General features: G+C 39.5%; 1 protein-coding gene across 1 annotated transcript; it reads left to right on the top strand.

Moving 5' to 3' along the window:
- Window positions 1–1,004: 1,004 nt before the first annotated feature.
- On the top strand, window positions 1,005–14,755 carry anln (anillin, actin binding protein). The gene is made up of 24 exons (XM_061093135.1): window positions 1,005–1,157; window positions 3,174–3,324; window positions 3,413–3,850; window positions 4,285–4,607; window positions 5,254–5,614; window positions 5,914–6,116; window positions 6,201–6,308; window positions 6,422–6,536; window positions 7,340–7,641; window positions 7,744–7,886; window positions 7,975–8,116; window positions 8,305–8,440; window positions 8,616–8,798; window positions 9,144–9,270; window positions 9,500–9,548; window positions 10,066–10,119; window positions 10,427–10,459; window positions 10,566–10,584; window positions 11,005–11,117; window positions 11,409–11,462; window positions 12,228–12,314; window positions 12,407–12,514; window positions 13,726–13,898; window positions 13,988–14,755. Exons 1-24 carry the CDS (start codon window positions 1,140–1,142, stop codon window positions 14,100–14,102), a joined length of 3,555 nt encoding a protein of 1,184 aa, XP_060949118.1. The 5' UTR covers window positions 1,005–1,139; the 3' UTR covers window positions 14,103–14,755.
- The last annotated feature ends 3,825 nt before the right edge of the window (window positions 14,756–18,580 follow it).

The raw sequence follows: 18,580 nt of genomic DNA, 5'->3' as shown, positions 1-18,580 counted from the left end.
CAGGGTAACATTCTTAAATCTCCCATACACTGGTCAGCAGCATAGCAGAACTGTTGCCTCCCCCTGAAGGGTCTTCCCCACCACAAGCATCATCCTAGATTCTCCTGGCCAGGGGAAGGACACCTTACGGAGGAGGTAGAGGTCACATGAGATAGCTGGGCAATACACTGTTGTGATGGCTGGTCACAACACTTTCTGTATTTCCCTGCACTCCATGCAGAGGCGCCAATCAGGTTGGTTGGGCCACCGGCCTGGAGAACCTGGCACTGACCATCACATTCAAAATGAGACTGTGGTCCCTTCTCCCCAAAAGCTCATGATAGAGGCTCAACGACTGAATTCTGGCCTAGAAAAACAGTAAGGGACATTCATTAATTCATATATGACTTCTCTTTCATGATGATCAGGATGTGAACATAGTATATGATGTCATGTTGAGATAAATGTTCATTCGCCACCTGGTGAGCTTATAATAAACTTTATATAATCCTTAAATATTTACCTTCACTTCCAGGTCATGTGTCTTCCCTTTGGCAAATAAAATAGGGAACATGAAAAGAGGAAGTTATATGAAACCAAAATGGTGCCGTTTTATGATTTGAAAATGTTTTGAACTGTTAACATTTTTCTTTTTCGTTTCTTGGTTTTTTATTTTGATTCAAACACAAAACACCTTTGGATTTTTGTTGACTTTTCTTTTTTTGTTTTAAATTGACATCACGGGTTATACGATAATAAGATAGTAATCGGACCAACAGAGCATCCATTGTAACTGTCTGTTTTCTGCACTTGACTCACGTGTCAGGGGGAAGTGCTGTAAAGTGACGTCTTCCTTTCTCACGCTACATCCATAGCAGTGATTGGCCGACGAGCATAAAGCTTGGGTCGCTGATTCTGATTGGTCCTCAAGCGTCTTGCTCAACGGGCGGAGTCTGCGCAGTAGGCGCAGCGCGGAAATTCAAATTTGAACAGATGTTGTTTAGTGCGAGAGAAGAGAAGACGAAGCGAGAGAAGAGAAAAGAAAAGAAGAGAAGCTGAGAGTTACCTCAGCTCGTCCTGTGTGTACACATACAGGTGGACAAGACTTTTGAAATACATCGCGGTTGAAATTCTGCTCAAGACGGGACAAATCTCCGAAAATGGATCCTTTTACTGAGGTGAGTCCATGAGCTAAGTCAAGCGTTAGCTCAGAGCTCATGTCTGGCTGACTTAAGGTGGAGTCGAGATGGCTGCGTCAGTGTTGCCTGCTAATGCTAACAATTAACATAACAACCTTTGTTATTAGACACGTAATATTTACGACAGAAGATGGCGTTGTTCTCGGTAATATTCACACGTAAGCTAACGCTACCATGCAGGATTCCATTGTCATCCTGGAAATAATGCCTATGATAACGTGTCACATGTTTTTCTTTGTCTTGTCCATCGTAAGCAGCCATAAATCTATTTAAAATAACATCTAAGATGCCCCAAGCTTCTAACGTTTAGTAGTTTTGACTCTTCAGTTAATAATGTTGACCAACTGCCGATTGACTGGCTTCTTGGATAGTTTTATCCATATAAATTCACCACATCAGTCTACTCAACCAAGAACATAAGACAGCCAAAGTTATTTGAATGGAAAGACTTTGTCTCCTTATATGGTAGTGGAATGTGTCAGCACTGGGAAACATCCAACTCTCAGCAGAACTCATTGCAAGCTAAAACTTGGAATGAATATCTGTCTGTTAGTCATGTGTCCTGGCCAGTACCATTCGAAATTTCAAATCCAGAAACCACAAGCAGGAGTGGCTCATTCCTGAGGAACGCAGCATAATGAGACATCAGGTTGTCCACAGTGCCTGGAGTCAGTTTATGGGCGGAACGGTGCAGCAGCAGGAATGTGTTGGTGCTTGCACAGTTAAGAGTACAGCACAGTAAATCAGAGTGTGAAAGGCTGTGTCTGAGGCCCAACGAAGGGAATGTCACTCATGGAAAAATAACGGGCATGCAAACAGAAGCCTTTTCATCTCTGGTGGAGGGGGACTGTCCATGAAGAGGTCTGAGTCAGTTTGTATGAGATGTCAATAAGGGAGCCGTAGAAGGGCCAATGGGCCAATTTTAATTGAATGGACCAAAAATAGTTGCCCAACATACCCACAGATTTTTTTTTATATACATATATTTATACACACTATATGCTAGAGTTGTTTTGAAAAGGAAAAATTACAGGGTTTTTGTTATTACAGCCTTGGTTTATTTTAGTAATTAGCAGCTAATTGTGAGGTGTGATGACACAGCTTGACTCGTCGCTGCTACATGTGCTGTAGATAGTTTTGAAAGCATTGTAAACTGCATTACTGGAGAAGGCTCAGCTAGATAAACTGCAATTACCCCAAGCAGCTTTTTCCACATTTTGGTCTGGATAGAGAAGTTTTTCATTTTGGTCAACATTTGTTCTAATGCTGATGTTCTAACCAGGCTCTACTACATGCGTTGCCCCCAAATTAGCAAGATTTAGAAGCCACCCTTTTTTCACAACAAAATTCTACAGGTGTGAATAGCCCAATGTAACTGGAAATTTTAAATTAAAAAAAGTTTAATACTCTGTATGTGGGTAATCTAGCTCCAGAAATTAGTGTTGCACAGGTATTGATGGGATAATTCCACAGTGAACCATGACTGCTCTCAAATTTTCTCATTACGTACAAAACCATCTTCAACAGACAGGCATTAGAGTAGTTAAGTTCTGCCCACATTTTGCAAAGTGGTGAACTGTTGCTTCAAGGACCCGAAGAACAACAAAAGCCTTAAGTGTTCATGCACACTGGCAAGTTACAGCTTTTCACATTTGGCTTTTAATGCAGAACAAGAGCAGTTACTCTGAATAACTCTAAAGTATCACTTGCCCCGAGAGCACTCCTTAGGAACGAGGATGCACTGCAGACTGTGAGGAAACCCAGTGGTTTGATAACATTTATGCTCTTTATGAGGATAAATGCAAAAATCAACATCTATCAAACAATATTATGCAATCCAATACAAAATACCTGCTATTAGTAATCTGTTTGTGCAAATTAAATTGGTTGATGTTCAGACTGTCAATTTTCTGGTAAGTTTTTAGCCTTCACCTTGTGATGGTGTTTTGGATACACTAAAATTCTAAACACTTAAACTCTGTTTTGTTAAAACAGAAACTTTTGGAGCGGACTCGGGCTCGCAGAGAGAACCTACAGAAGAAAATGGCAGATAGACCAAATGCAGCAAACAGACCAATGGTAAAAAGGCCCAGAGAGCCATTGGCCGACTCCAACAGTGTGATCAGTGAACCAGCCACTGATAAAGGTAGGACCATATTTAATGTCTTTCTATGCTCTGAGACATTTCCTTTTTATTTTTGTTCTTTGTTCATATTTTCTACCATGTTTCCCAGCTCAACAGCCATCCAGCAAGCCCTCTCCCTCCAAGCGCCTGTGTTCAGGGGAAAATGTCCAGCCTGCAGCTGGTGAGGAGAACCAAGAGCCGCTGATGATGCGACCTGTGGCCCAGATACTGCCAGATCCTCCCACAGACAAGAAACCTCCAGTTGTGCCAGGCTGCAGACAGTCCTCCTCCCTGGAGAGGACTGCTACCCAACCTGATGTTCAGTCTCAGCTAGGGCAGCTCAAAACTGTACAGCCAGAGCCAGAGAAGATGGCCATCACCACTGCCCCACAAAATCAGAGCTGCAAAAAAACAGAGATGGTTGCTGCTAGTCCGGCCCCCCAGAGGTCCAAGGAGAACCTGGTGGAAGATTCAGGTCGATGCGTTGCTGGCATGAAGTCACGTCTACAGATCCTAGCTGAGCAAAGAAAGTTTTGGGATGGCAATAGTAAGAATATTTTAAGTGCTCCCCAAGATAATTCTTTTTGATTTATTACACCTTAGAAACAAAATTTGAATGAAGTGGTCAGTATTTAAAGATATGATCTAAATAAAAAAAAACCAGAATAGAATTTTAGGACTTGTCCTTTAAAAATCTAAATGAATTAACTGAGTGAGTTGACCTGTCTGTCTTCAGTGGGTCCTTCACAATTGTCCAGCCAGCAATTGTTAAGTGTCAAAGAAAGAAATGGCACCAATGTGTGAACAGAAAAATGCTCCACGTTGGTTTTTGAGATTTCACTAGACTGGGTGCTGTTACATTGATGTATCAGTTACTCTAAATTAGCAAATTCTAAATGTCTAGGATGATCATGCCCATTCAGTCAAACACCTGCTCATATAATTTGTTGTTGTATAAATGGAACATTTATTTTCTTTAAGGCACCTCTGATGAACTACCAGACTGTACTCCTCTGTCCCTGCCGAAGAGACCAACCGAGGACCCACCAGCTGCCGTCCTTTCCGCGTCCACAGGAACTCCAGTAGGGAGGAGAGGCAGATTGGCCAATCTCGCTGCAACCATTGGATCCTGGGAAGACGACCTAAGCCATGCTAATGTCCCCAAAGAGAATACAGAAGAAAAGCCTGGCAAAGCTGTTCCCAAGTTAGCTGTCAGAGATACCACAGTGGCTGCAAGCCCAAAACCAAGTGCCAGCCAAGGTTATACAGCTGCAAGCAGCAGGTCTACATCCAGCTATAATCAGGTGGGCTGACCCGTAATCATCTCATTCTTCAGCGTAATTGTTTCTTTCAGACTTTTATTGATGACCTGTATGTTTAAGACTTTCTGTGACTGTGATTTATTATAAAGACCCTGAGAATATACTTGTTTTTATCCAGAAACATGTTATTTTCTTTGTGTTTGTCGATGTTTCACCTCCATCCATAATTAGTAGTGCAGCTGTGAGCAGCTTGTCAATTTGCTTTGTGCACTGCATAGAACTAGAATATTGCATCACAAGCATACTAAATAAATAATTGTAAAATATTATTTCGTTATGTTTACTCACTGAGTATGTATGCATCTGACAACACACAATCAAATACATGCAAACATGTATTTTTGGTAAATAATTGCTTTTGTAATTCTAATAAGAGATACATTTTGCTTATGGAATTATAGTATAAAGTCTCACTGTGTGTAATGCTGATGAGCTTTCCAACTCACAAATCTTCTACTCAAACAGTTTTCTTGTTTTCCACTGTCTCGCTGATACCTGAATTAATATTGCCCAGCACCAGAGCAGCCCATTGTTTTATGTCTGAATATCCTGTTAGTCTGAAAACATCAGCAGGATGTGAAACACTATATGTAATAGAGACCTAACTGATGAATGTTTTTTTTCCCAGCAGGCTGTGTATGCTCCTGCCAAGGCTAGCCGAGTTTTTCCACCAAGCCCTCAGAAAGCTGACATCCCTGCTGCCAGACCAGCCCTCCAGTCAGTGTCTAGTCCTCAAAAGAGTTCCAACCAGGGTATGATCTCCATCTCTAGTCCTCAGAAGAGCTACAACCACGGGACGGCCTTCCCGTCCAGTCCCCAGAAGGCTGGCCCCTCCTCCACAGCATCTGTGCCTCCAAGCCCTCTGAAGAATCAGGTCCCTTCCAAAGCCCTCAACCTAACTGCCAGCCCCCAAAAGCAAGAGCTCCGTGCCAAGCCTGCCATTGTTGGCCCCTCTGCTACCCAGGAAAAGACCACTCCTGGAGGTCCTGGTAAGGTTCAAATCATCCAAGGATAATTAGCCGAGGGCAGATTTGATATATACTGTTTTTAGGTTTAATTTTTATGACCAAATATGATTATAACTATCTAGATCTTGTATTTATAGGAGACCTTGGATTTTTCTTCTTATTTCACAATATAATTATTACATACCTTTTAATGTAAAGTGCCTGCAGATTATATATGTTATGATTTGGAGCTATACAAATACAATTTAATTTAATTATTGCGGTTGTGGTAAGCTTCTTACAAATGTGTAAAAGAAAATACTGCTTTCCATTTCCTATAGTTGTAAAATCTTTCCTGGAGCGCTTTGGAGAGAAGTGCCTGCAGCGTAACAACCAGAGTTCTCCAGCAGGCAACACTATCCAGGCCAAGACTCCCACTGTAACTCCTTCAGTCACACCAAACACCAGACTGGTACAGGATAGACTCAAAGCTTCCCAGGCTGCAAACACAACCACTGCTGATCTTACCCAGAAACAGAGAATGGTGGGTCAATCATCTTATTATTCTGATCATGTGTAACATTATTATAATAAAAAGGGATTAAAAAAAAAATCCCCTACTTTTCAGGAGCGTGAATCTGAGCTGGCTAAGATTCGCAGTCGCTTCCAGAATGGGAACAACATGTGGAAAAACAAAGATGAAGCAACAGACACCAAGAAGGTCACAGATATTAAGGTTGATGGAAAAACCTATATCTAAGCCAAAGCTGCTCTGTTTGACATCTCACTAAGTAATAGTTTTCATATCACATACTACCACACATTTTTAAAGTGTAATATGCTTCTTAGGAACAGCTTGTCACACCAGTGGAGACTGAAGTTGCCCCATGTGAGCCACAGGATGAATATACACCATCCATCTCTACTGAGAAACCAGGTGCACCTACCTCACGCACTCCTGCAGGTAATGTGTGATATTTCAGATTGTTGATTTTTACATTTTTTATATTGATGTTCATGTAGCAGAAGCCTTTATTTGACTCATTACGCTTTTATAGAGCCAAACACGGGCCAGCTTTAAATAAAAAAAATGTGATTTGAAGGAGAAAGTTCAAGTTTCATCTCAAACTTTTGACGAATACAGCTATTTTTTCGCTCAAATATAATTGTAGGAAAATAATATTTTTTATTTTTTTTTCAGATAAATATAAAATTTTCAGATTTTATATTTAAACCCAGAGAGCTTACTTTTCTTTAATTTCATGTCATAAAATTTTTTCCGATTCAGATAATTTTTTCTGTTTAAAATGTTTGACCTGGATCTGGTATGGTTTCTGGTATTTTTTTTTGCATGTTTTTATTAAAAATGTCATTAAATTACAAACAACCAAACAATTTTCCTTGATTTAGCTCATACACTTTCTGTCTCCAGGTCAATCTAACTAATGCTCAGATTTAGCTACCAACTCCAGCCATCTTTAACATGGAGGGTTTGTGTTTACAAAATACAGTCAAGTTATATTTCAGTTTATATATTAGCTATTCATAGCTTCATCAGACTCCAAGACAAACTAATTTCTTCAGGAAGAAAAAACAGATCTGGTTGGAACTGTGGCAGAGGTGAAGAGTCACTGATGAAAAGAAATTGCACTTATTTTAGTTACTTACTATGTTTAGCTTTAATGTAACAGCCTTTTTGAGAATAATGGCTGTAAGTGTAAATATGTGTAGATACCTTTAATAGGTGGGTAACAAACTGTCAAACAGCAGGTCCTGTGTTGGCGGTCTCGCCTCCAACAATGACATCCAGCCCTTTGAGGATTATTCATACTGAAGAGAAAGCAACTGATGAAACAGCAGGAAAAGAGGAAGTGGTCACAGAGAGAGAGATGAACGTGGACCAGTCCATTAACTCTGCAGTTATCAACGAGCTGTTTGATGGAGTTCTGGATCAGAGTGAGGAGGAGGAGGAGGAGGAAGACGCTTTGAATATATCCTCCATGTCCATCCTCACCCCACTGTCAGAGACTGTGGCTGCTGTGGTGAAGAGTCCAGAGAGGAAAATGATGGTAAGTCCAAACTTCGCATCTTACGTCCACAGATGTGATGAAAGAATTTTTTTTTTGTGAAAGAGGTAAATGAACTTACAAAATAAAATGATCTTTGTGCAGACGTCAACTCCAGCCAGTTCATTCATTGTGAAGTCTCCAGTGAGTGACTCCAAACCTAGCAAGTTTCAGAGGACTAATATAATACGGACTGGCTCCTCAGACAGTGTGGAGGCCTTAGATGAAGACCACAAGCTACCATATAGGTGAATTCTCCAACATCTTACTCGGATGCATATTTAAGTTGCCTGTTCTTTTTGTTACAAACCATTTGGATCTTTTTGTTCACTTTAGCATTAGTGCATACAGGTCCACCAGAGTTAAGGAGACGGGGAGACCACATGTGAAGCAGGTCATTGGTAGAAAAGAGGATGTTTCTCACAGAGCAGAAGAGCCCACAGGATCTGCTCTCTTCAGTATCAAACAGAAAATGAAGGTATGGAATAAATACAGTCACCTTTCATTCAAAAAATGCCATGCAGTTAAGATTGATTTTTGTGCATGGGGGGAAAAACAACTCCGTTTTAGCTGTAGAGTATTTCAGAAACCTGCTTTAAATAGATCATCCTTCTTTGCTCTTGGACTCTTTGTGATAGATAAACACCATGCTTTACGTGTCTTTAGATTTTGACGAATGAGATGAACATGCAGCAGACAGTTATTCATCAGGCCAGTCAAGCACTCAACTGCTGCACAGATGAGGAGCACGGAAAAGGATCCAAGGTGGAGGCCGAGGCAGAGAGGATGGTGTTGGTTGCAAGTGAGTTCATCCATACAATAGATGTATGGAAAAAGCAACAGGTGTAGGCATATTCAATATATACAGGGTTCCCACATATCCTGGAAAAACCAGACCAGATGATAGTTGGATAAAATGAACACACAACGAAACTAGACACCTGCCGTAAAGCTGACTTTCTTACCTTTTGACTCAGTGGAGAGGAGGGGTGCGCTGATGACAGAGCTGGACCGTCTGAAAGGAGGTGCAGCCGGACAGAAAAAGGACCCTGCTGCCCCAGAATCCTCCAGCACGTCTGCCTCCAGAGGCTCCATCAACCTGCAGGAGTTACGCCTGCCTCTTAAGGCAGACTTTGTTTGCTCCATCGCCAACAAGCCAGGTACACTCAAAATGTACACGGTCACAATTCTGTAATTTAAAGTACTCAGCACTCAGTTCAACATTTCCCCTAGGTATCACCTTATAACCTTCAAAAGGACACAAGCTGACAGGGATCACCCTCTGCTGTATAAGGAGGCAGATTACTTGTAGTTTTCGTTTAATTAAATTTTCAAATAAAAGGTGACAGCTAGGATCAAAGATACAAATTCGCTTTGTTTCTAACTCTGGATCATTGGTTATCTTGTCCATGGCCCCTGTAAACCAATTCAATGAACTAAACTAATTGTTGTGTATTTATTGTAAAGCTCTTCATTGATATTATTCTCTCTTTTGATTATTCTAGAGTCAACCAAACATTCTTTCTTCATCATGATTCGGGCTGGAGCAGAGAACACTGTGGCCACTCCGCTGGCCAGCACACACCGTGGCCTCAGTGGAGACACCCTCTCCTTCCCTACAAAGTTCAACATGCAAGTCAAACACTGTTTAAAAGAGACATGACAGATTTTAACTATTCACATTATTTATCAATTTAAGCACATTGTGTTTGTTCATACTTGTGACTAAGGTGAAGATCTCATCACAATGTATATGATGTTCTCATTTCTAATGCACCTTCTAATCAGAACCTATGCTCATGATATAGAATATGATTATTGAATATTGACAGAAAATACTGCTCTCCCTCTTCACTTTCAGATCTGATGTCTCCAGTGACTTTGCCATTGATATTCAGGTCTATTGCCTGGTAAGTCATTGTAATAATCTAACCACATTTGCTCTGAATTGAGCTCCAGACAAAAACCAAACCACTGTTGTCACATACCATAGCTATGTCATGTTCTTCCTCATAAGGTCTTGATATGCATCTTAGTTTGCTTACTTGAGCAACTTTGACATGTACAACATTAGCTTTTCCTCCATTGGGCAGTCTTTACCTTGGTGCGAGCACAAATGCACAATGTGCTGCATTGAAAGTTCATCCACGTTGACCCGATATCATTTTAATTTTACATTTTGGCAATTAGTTTTAAACGCTTCGATGATGTTTAAACTTTTTCTCAATGTAGAAGTCTTTGCTGGGTCATAAGTGTACGAATGCACAGTTACTTTGGAACTCCATATGCTAGCTTTTTACCTGTTTGTATATCTTTACCATGTAAAATATATTTTGGATACCAAAACGAATGTTTTCATTGGACTGTTATAAACTGTTTTGTAATTACTGATAAGTGACCATCTTGCAAATTGTCTGACACCTTCAGGTGCAGAAACATGATGTTTGCAGTGACAAGAAGAAGAAACCCAGCAAATCAAAGGTACCCTCACTTATTGGTGGCTGTGCACTGTATGTCAAAAGGTCATCACTGCCAAATTATTATAATTATCAAACTGAGCAAAAATATAAACTCAGCAATTAAGGTCTTTTACATGTATTAGAAGTCACACAATCATTCTCTAACATAACTAAACATATGCTCAGTTAGCAAGCATGCAGACAGTTCACACCGAATATATTCTACACAGCTTCAGGTGTTGGAAAATAATATATAAACTTTCTAAATGGATGCATCCAACTGTCACATTTAAAGCAATATATTGATTTCTTTCATTTTATCTTTCTAGGCTATCACTCCAAAGAGACTCCTTGGAATCACAGTAAGATCTGTTTGCCTGCTGCCCAACAAAATACTTTATTGCCAAGAATTTCAAGATGAATTGTAATTCAAACTAAATGTGTCTCTTTTTATCTTTTGCCTTGCAGAAAAGTGTGCAGACACCAGGCAAGTCAAAATACATAGAAAATCCCTCTTAACCAATGTTTGAACTAATGAGTGAAATGCATTTCATGAAAATTTTAAGGGGTCGTGAGATGCTTTTAAAATTATTTTAATGAAGCACCTCAATTGAGTTAAGAGACGTACAAGTGACAAGTCTAAAATGAGAATTTTTATATAAGCTTGTAAATTTTCTATAATGCTGTTGAGTTATGTCACATGTTTAGGCCTGATAAACAACCATGTGTTTAAAGCTTTGCACACATACACACAACACAGACTTGGTTATTACCTGATCACGTGGAACTGTTCCGTTACTTGACTTCAAATTCTGTCATCACATTTCTCCTTAGAACAGGAAAACTAACATTGACATGTAAAATTGCTTGCTAGCTTCATGTGTTGTTGTAACCTTTCTTTGTGTAGTTGTGGCAAGTCCAGGAGGCCCCAATGCTGTTCGCACCAGTAACTTCATCCTGGTTGGATCCCACAAGCTCACTCTGTCCTCAATTGGAAAAAACAAATTTCATTTGGAGAAGGTATAGAATCCCTGAATGTCATTTTAAGGTTCTTGTGATGTCTTTCCACATTCACCCTTTCAGAGCACTTTAGTTATTTGCTTTGATCTGCATTTCCCATATGGCTGGCCTTTGTCTAAAATCCAGTATTCATCACGTTTGTATGAGGCCACAGATGGCTCACTTGGATTATGGTCATACAGTGTAACTGTATACTGGCTTTATGGATATCCTCAGTAACCCTATTTGTTCTCATAGGACGGTACCTTCTATCTATGCTTCCATTCATCTGCCCTGATATCTTTCTTTTAGATCAAATATGAACGATGTGAAAGAGAACTACTCAGTGACATGTTTCATACCAAGGTTACTACCTGTTCTCTTGTCTGCTATTTTCTGTTTGTGTGGGGAGGGGTGAGCACACTAACAAAGACCATTCTAAACTGCATCACATTATCTGAACATTGTCAACTTGTTTACAAGTAGGTTCTCATCAGAGCATGTCAATTGCTTTTCATCTCTGGCTACATTCACAGGAGGGCTTTTTCATCTTACAATGAAAATGATCTCTGAGACAAACACCTCTCAAAAAACATGTCACATGACAATTCAGCTTAACTGTAAACAAAAAGCACAACATCTCCTCTGCTGGCAATGCCTTAAAGGTTCAGTGTGTAGAATTTAGTTACATCTACTGGTGAAGTTGCATGTTGCAGCTGAATACATCTCACCTCACCCTCCCCTTCCAAACATGAAAGAGAACCTGTGGTAGCCTTTAGTTGTCAAAAAAAGTCAAAAGGTGTTAAGTTTGCCCTGTCTGGGCTGCTCTAAAAAAAACATGGCGTCCTCTGTGGAGAGGACCCGCTCCCAATGTTTACGTAAGGTATTTCAATATAAAGGGCCCATACTGGGGTCATTTGTACGATTTTGATGAAACACACTATTGAAAACATCACTAGGATTAGTTTATATTGAATTTATGCCAAAAGATCCCTCTCACCTAAATCCTACACACTTAACCTTTAAGAAATTGATCGTAAACATCTTGCAATTTATTCTTGTATCCTAAATATTTTTGAAATGTGATGATGATGTTCAAGCTTTTCACCCAGCTTCTATTTTAAATCCAAGGTGCCATTCTTGTGCCCCCTGGAGGGCCACATCTACCTCAAGATGCAGTGTGAAGTTGGCTCGAAGGTGGAGGAGAGGGGTTTCCTGGTTAGTATGAAGAGCATTAATTGGACATTGGTTTTTCCAATGCCCCTTTCCAGTTGTGTTTCAATGTTAATTCCTCTTTTACTATACCTCAGACAATGTTTGAAGATGTAAGTGGATTTGGAGCCTGGCACAGGAGGTGGTGTGTCCTGTCGGGATACTACATCTCCTACTGGACCTACCCAGATGATGAGAAGTGCAAGGTAATTGTCAGTGAAGAGCTTCTTTATTTGATTTCAGTTAGGGATGAAATGGAATACCAGTTCCACAATTAACCAAGGGAAATTCCCAACGCTCACTTTTGCCAAGTGCAGTCGCAGCAAGCACAGCATTTGTTGTATGTTGTAAAAACATGGCCGAAAGGGGCAGCAGGCAGGTGGGGGCTGTAACAGCAGGTTAACTGATAGTAGTCTCTGGCCATAGCTAACAAATGCTAACATCCACGGTTGCCAAATTACATGAGTTTAACAAATGCTGATATTTTGTTGGGGTCTATTTCTGCACTTAATTTGCAGGTTGTGAACCTATAATAAAAATACTATCTTCATTTTTATTGATAATATATATTATTATGTCAATATAAAACTTGGTGACATAATATAGCTTGTGTATTTCTGAATATTTACAGCACATTTGAACAATAATACTGATGAACGTGATAATTGTTACCTATAATAACGATAGAAAATATTCGCACCTTTTTTTTTCTAATTTCAATATGGCCCAGTTATTCTTGCTTTTTGTATTGACATTTTTTTTTGTATTCACACTCGAACACTTGAATCTAGATGAAAATTTCTGAAAATTTCAGCCTACTTGATTTCCACCAATGTTTTGCTCCATTTTTAGAGGCTCAGACTTTTACCGCACCACTTGTCAGGCCAAGATATGTCTCCAGTAGCTTCCAGACAGACAGGATTTTTACATGAGTCATTTAAAATGTTTGTCTCTTAGTTTGTCAGCAACTGTGACTATGACAAACTGCATCAAGATCAATATCTTGGACACTGCGTGCACTGATTTGTTTACATGTTTGGGAATGTGAAGCGCTGTCCATGTTGCATGTTTTAGACCAAAAATTATAAACAGATGACATAAATATTTTATAAGCAAATGTTTAATTCTAGTCAATGATTCAACGGAAGTGGTGATGTTGAGAATATATTGTTGCAGTGGACGCAAAATCCACATGAAGGTTTTTTTTTAAGGAGTGTTCCGTTCTGCTAGAACAGGCTGATGCAACACCCTAACACATCACACGGAAGTACAAAGAACTGCACTTCCTGCTTTAAACCTCAGATTTAAGGCCAAAGTACACATAAAAATATAGATACAGAGGCAATTATTTTTGATAGGGCTTGACACCTGATGTTTCTGCTGTGACCCTGTTTTTCCCTCCTGCTTCTTCTGGCAGAATCCGATTGGTCGTATCAACCTGGCTAACTGCACGAGTAAGAGAGTAGAACCAGTCAACAGAGAGTTTTGTGCCAGACCAAACACGTTTGAGCTCATTACAGTCAGACCACAGAGAGAAGATGACAAGGAGACACTTGTCAGTCAGTGCAAGAATACCATGTGTGTCACCACGTAAGTACCCTATAATTATACATACTCATTAATATACATCAGTTTTAAAAAGTGACAGAGCATGTGCTTAACATTGGCTGTGTTTGCAGAAACTGGGTGAGTGCTGACACCAAGGACGAGAGGAATCTGTGGATGAGGAAACTGAATCAGATTGTGGTGGATCTGCGTATGTGGCAGCCAGACGCCTGTTACAGGCCTCTGTGATTACCGCACTTTGTCACAACCAGCCTTTAATCTTTGGACTGACTCATGCAATTACTGAGTGCAATACAGAATGAGGATTATAAAGTATTTGTATTTGTGGATATTTTACAGGAACTCAAACACAAGTTAAAGTTTAGAGGAGAGTAAATAAAGCCATATTTTAGGAACATTTCAGGGCAGTATTTTGTGCATGTGTCTGGGTTTGACATACATTTTTTTTTACATTTCCAGGCTGGCTTCTTGGGTATTGTTGAGTCGCCATCTTTTATGTTAATGCGAATACTAGGTGTGTAGCATTATGTGTGGCTTTAACTCAATTGGTTTTATCTGTAAACATGGTGTTGAAAATACAGATGCATGTTAGTTTGAAGCACCACAGTTCTATCACTGAATGAACACTCTTTCTTTTATCTTGCATGGCAGCACAGAACATTGCTGATGATTTTTTTTAAGGTTTCACTTTATATATAAGCTTTATGCATAACTTGTGGCAGGACTTTTAAATGCGTTTCTTTATTGTCATGCACAGATATTTGGTACTGTTAAACCCCAGCTTTCAATATGTTTGCCCTGTTTTATCAGTGTTCGTGTCAATGTTTTAGTGTATAAGTTACAGTTTTGTATTGGGTTTAATGTCTGTTGCATATTCTGCTCTCGAGCTTGTCCAACACTAATTTTAGGCCAAAACTAACTGTCAGTTTAAAAACAACTATATTATTGCTATTTTGTTGAATATAAAATAGATTACAGTTGTAACTACTCCTTAGCATACACTTAAAAACATGTTTTGGGTTTTCTGTATCCCAGTTAATTATTTATCATATCCTACACGGATACTGATATATTACCTTTCAAACTTTACCATGTCTTGTGTAAAAAAAATGTGTTTAAATACACCCAGACTAAATTAAGTTCCACTCCTTGTGTTGCTCAAAGAGATTATGTAACAGACTTTACAGTGACCCCACAGGTGTGTGTGAAAATTTGTTCACTAGGTATAAAAGACAATGTTTTATCAGCATGTGGGAATTGAATACACATTTACATAACCACACTGCGTTGTTTTGTTTTTTTTAACTTTCATCTTGTTGAGTAGGAGAGGGCAGGACATGGAACAATCAATAAATTCCTGCTCTGACCAAAGTCAATCCTGTTCCTGTTGCCTAGTTCCCTTTTAAAAATTAATTTCATGGATATACAATATTAAAAGGAAGCTTAAATTGTTGATTTTGAGGTGTTTTAATGTCAAGGTGTCATTCATGTTTTCTATAAAATGAAAATTATGACTACCTCTTAACTCAATTAGTCCAGGCAAAGTAACCCATTTTGGAGCCAAAAATAGAAGTAATTGTAAAAGAATGTTTTTCAGCATAGATTATTTCTATGAGGTGTCTAGAACAACATACTAAAAGTCCTAAGAAATCCTAGTTGAGGAAATATGTTTAATTCTCATCAATGTGTGCCAATAAGGCCAGGCAACAATACACCCCAAGGGGGCTATTTTTTCCTTTACTCCTATCAAAATGAAACTTTACACAATGAAAGTAACCATGAAATATAATATTTTTTGTATTACAAGTTTCTTAAAAAAAATAATTTTAATATGCAAGTGAGCTATACACTAATCGAATATGCCCAAATAGGCTAATTTTTTTAATTTACTCCTACCGCAATAGAACTTTACATGGTAAAAGTATACATGCAAAGTTACTTGTTTTGTATTACAAGTTTCTTTTCAAATGAATTTGAATATGTACATGAGCTCCACGTGTATTGAATATGTCCTAGTTTGCATAGGCAGAAACATCATTCATATTTATGACAAAAACATCGGCCCAATCTTCAATCTCTTTGTGCTGCAGTCTTTCTTGCACTACAGCGGACTACATCTAGTATTTCTGGTGGTGCCGCAGGCTGATCGGTCATTATCGGCATAAATCTCCCATCCAAAACATGCCACCCCCAGTCTTTTGGGTCCATACGTTCACTTCCCCTTTTCCACTCCATCATTTGGTAAAAGACCCGAAGAGTATGGAACTTTGCAGCTGTTGACGTTGGAGGGAGAGTTTGAGGTTCCACTGGAGATGAGTTCTGAGTTTCTTTATCACAGAATTGCCTGTATCTCAGCGTATCCAGTGATTCATCTTTTTCGCCCCCATACAGTGATACCAGAGCTTTTTCACCTGCTGCAATAATGATGCCTTTTCCAACATTTTCCTGTGACTTGCTGAACACCTTAGCTTGTTCGAGAAAGCTAGTGTCATTCTTTATTCTTTTGTGGTGGGGGGGCTAGTGTGCCTTGGTGACCCTGAAGACTATACAGCGGGGGTTATACCCCTGGCAGGTACTACCAAACCAGGCAGTTTTCAGGTTAGAGGCCAGTCTAAAAGCAGCTTTGCCGTCACCCATTGGCAGTAGGATGAAGATTGGGCCGATGTTTTTGTCATACATATGATTGGTGTTTCTGCCTATGCAAATTAGGACATATTCAATAAGTGGAGAGATCATGTGCATACTCAAATATATTTCAAAAGAAACTTGTTATACAAAAAAAGTTACTTTTCATGTATACTTTTACTATGTAAAGTTTTATTTTGATAGGAGTAAAGGAAAAAAATAGCCCCATTGAGGTGTATTGTTGCCTGGCCTTATTGGCACACATCTTGGATTGATGAGAATTAAACATATTTCCTCAACTAGGATTTCTTAGGACTTTTAGTATGTTGTTCTGGACACCATATAGAATTGATCTATGCTGAAAAAAATTACGGCTGCACCGTCAACAAAACCCTGCCCACCAGATCATCTTGATAATTTGAACATTTTTGTGTCACCATATTGAATTAATACAAATATTCATGGGTTTCCTGGATGCTGTTGTGGCAAGAATCTTCATAGATAAACTTCCTCTTTAGCAATCTCTACAAGGTAAAATCATTAAGTTTTTTTGCTGTAAGTCTTAACCATAGACTGTATATGATCTTACACTAAGTGGTATTACAGATGGCGAGATGAAGCTTCATGAAGCATTGAAGCTTTCCATCCAATTGGTTCACTCATGGGCCGAAGCTTCATGGTGCTTTATGTGCTCTACTGCGCCATCAAGTGGACAATAAATGTAAAACAGGCAGAGTGATTATGATGACACGACACCATGGCTTTGGTGTTTGACGCTTTGAATTGAATACATGAATGAATGATGTTTGTGATGCCAATACATAAGTTATGAACTCATTAATATGGTATCTGTCTTTATGATACAATGGCGGAGTCAAAAGGGAAAGTGGAAACAAATTGGGCAGAGGGTTGTGATGTGAATGCACCGTTTCACCGCCCCTTTTATTTCGAATCACACGCCAAATCCGCAAACCATTTCCTGACTCAGTCACGTGGTACGGCCGGCTCGCGAGGCTTTGAATGTCACAATATGCGTCACCAACACGAGCCTTGATACGCGCTTCACACAGATCTACCTGGATCATTCGACACACGCTTCGAAGCCTCGACACGGAAGGACACATTTCTATTACAGACCCTTTTTTTGGAAGGTACAGAAATTGGGTCTGTATATTGTCGATTACTTAACGGCATATGTTCCACACACGTGTACAATAATACAGCAAATTCACTTCCTTTTCATGAAAAACACTGACTATAAAAGAATAGTATTTTTTACAGCTTGCTTATGCAGTTGCTGAAAGACAGGTCTACCAGCATTACAGAAGCCATAGGCAAACAGGCAGGTTTAGAAAGGGCCCTTCACGAGACATCAACATGAGGCAAAGAGGACATGGTTAATTATCCCATATATAAAATGCTTATAACATGGGAGTGCAAGCATTTCTGCATGGGGCTTCTGCCATAATTAGTCTGAGTTTACTAACAGCTGATCAGTCTTTCAAAGTTTCCTTTGATTTACGTTTCCTTTTATCAAAACACGTTTACACTGCAGATAATTCGAAGACTGATTCTAAGTCTAATGTTTGGAGGCACCTGCCTCTGTTACGCTGTTCGATGGCAGCTGCCACTGTTGCCACGCTGTTCGATGGCAGCTGACACTGTTGCCACACTGTCTGAAAGCAACCACCGCTGTTTGTCACTTAGTCAGGGAGGTTTGGACTATTTGTGAACGTTAACTTATTGTTACGGGCGTGGATGGTTGAGATTCTGCCTACAGTTATGGTGTCATCCCTTCACATCTGTTTTATTTTCCATTTTAAGACGGCTGAATTCCCAAATAAATATTTTCATTACTAAATATTCACATTTGTTGGTTTTCATCTCAAATTTATTAAGCATTGGATGGGTCCATGCCATGGTAATTCCTTTTTCTTTGTCTACTGATCATTTATAAGATGTCGCTGTGCCACACTTCAGACTCATAACAGCGACACAAAACAAATGACTTAATAACATGTTTTCAAGGCCAAAGAACTCCAGTCTCCATAATGTAGATGGGCGTTTGGGCTACCCACACT

This window comes from Limanda limanda, chromosome 19 (genome assembly GCF_963576545.1).
Source record: "Limanda limanda chromosome 19, fLimLim1.1, whole genome shotgun sequence".
NCBI classification, from domain to species: Eukaryota; Metazoa; Chordata; class Actinopteri; order Pleuronectiformes; family Pleuronectidae; genus Limanda; species Limanda limanda.
Note: the sequence above shows the minus strand (reverse complement) of the source record. Positions and strands in the feature narration are given on the sequence as shown.